Here is a 1266-nt window from a genome sequence, read left to right on the forward strand (position 1 = left end):
TCACCCATTGGTACAAAAGAAAATGATCAAAGTGGAAGCAAAAATGGAATCCTCAAATGTGGTGATAAATTAGATGATCTCCACTCCCCATTTAGTTTCATTTATTAAGTTAATGTTTAATCAAGAGTCTAATTACTCATTTTATTATGTTATTAATCAACTGCCGCCCCTTCCACTGGTTCATTATTTTTTATGGAATACAAAAAACAGACAATAATATTCTTTGACATAGCTAGGAATATAGCCCACTTGCAAGAGACTTACATTCCATCGCTCCCTAATTTCCCGTGTAACATCTTATCTTGCATCACATCAGAGACGTGTTCGTTTGCACAGCCATTTCGTGAATATAAAATTGCTGCCGAATAAGCATCTAATCAAAAGAATTTGTCAACGGTATAAATTAAAATATAAAAAACGAGTAAAAGAATTTGTCAATAGGATATGGGAGGCCATGGCTTCAATCGGTTTGTGCAATGGTCAATGGCATATTTTTGCTCATCGTCACCACTGCATCCACTAATCATTTGTGCATGTGAGTTGTTTTTGAGCATTTATTTTTCCCTTTAGAAGCATAAGGATAAGGCTAGTCTTCTTTTTGGGAGGACTTATTGCTTCCATTCGTTAAAATCGGGCATGTAAAATGTCAAGAAAAAATGGCCTAAGTGGCTAGCTAGATGATATAATGGATGGTTACTACTCAAACCTAGCAATAAATGAATGTCCGACAAGCATTCAAATGAATGAATAAAACCAATCAGATTAGAATATCTATTTATGATAGATTAATGAAAATACGATTCAAATATAAGGTAAATAATCTCTCCATTAATTTTTTATTGTTTCAGGCAGGGTTGCCAAGCCTCTGTCCGGGCTTCTATAAGCTCAATTCCAGCTCTCCTATATGATTGAATTAGATCGGGCTAGGCCCTCGGACTTTTTAATTAAAAAAGGTCGATTTTTAAGTTTATGAAGTTAATACACTCACGCTTATACTTTAATATTTTTATTATTTGGCTTTTAGAATATTAACGTGTAAATTACTTTTTTTTTTCAAGTGAAATAATTATCACATTTTGTCTTCTTAGTATATATTTCTACCTTTTTGTTCCTATAGATATTTCCTCATTTCATCTTTGGTACTAGAGCGTAGTAAAAAAACACATGATTAAAGATAAATATGACATTTTAACTAACAAATTAATTATTTGTATCTAAGATCTAGCTCTAGTGGTAAAGATCAATTTTCATCGAATTCAAGTCTTG

The 1266-nt window shown here is 32.3% G+C and overlaps 1 protein-coding gene across 1 annotated transcript in view; it reads left to right on the forward strand.

Annotated features, from left to right (window-relative positions):
• The window catches only part of LOC112100843 (extensin-like), an 8424-nt gene extending 7512 nt beyond the window's left edge, over window positions 1-912 (forward strand). Inside the window, exon 2 of the mRNA XM_024190689.1 lies at window positions 849-912. Within this exon, the coding sequence (XP_024046457.1) occupies window positions 849-912 (64 nt within the window). The remainder of the gene's footprint in view (window positions 1-848) is intronic.
• The last annotated feature ends 354 nt before the right edge of the window (window positions 913-1266 follow it).

Source organism: Citrus clementina, unplaced genomic scaffold (assembly GCF_000493195.1).
Source record: "Citrus clementina cultivar Clemenules unplaced genomic scaffold, Citrus_clementina_v1.0 scaffold_2, whole genome shotgun sequence".
Lineage (NCBI taxonomy): Eukaryota > Viridiplantae > Streptophyta > Magnoliopsida > Sapindales > Rutaceae > Citrus > Citrus x clementina.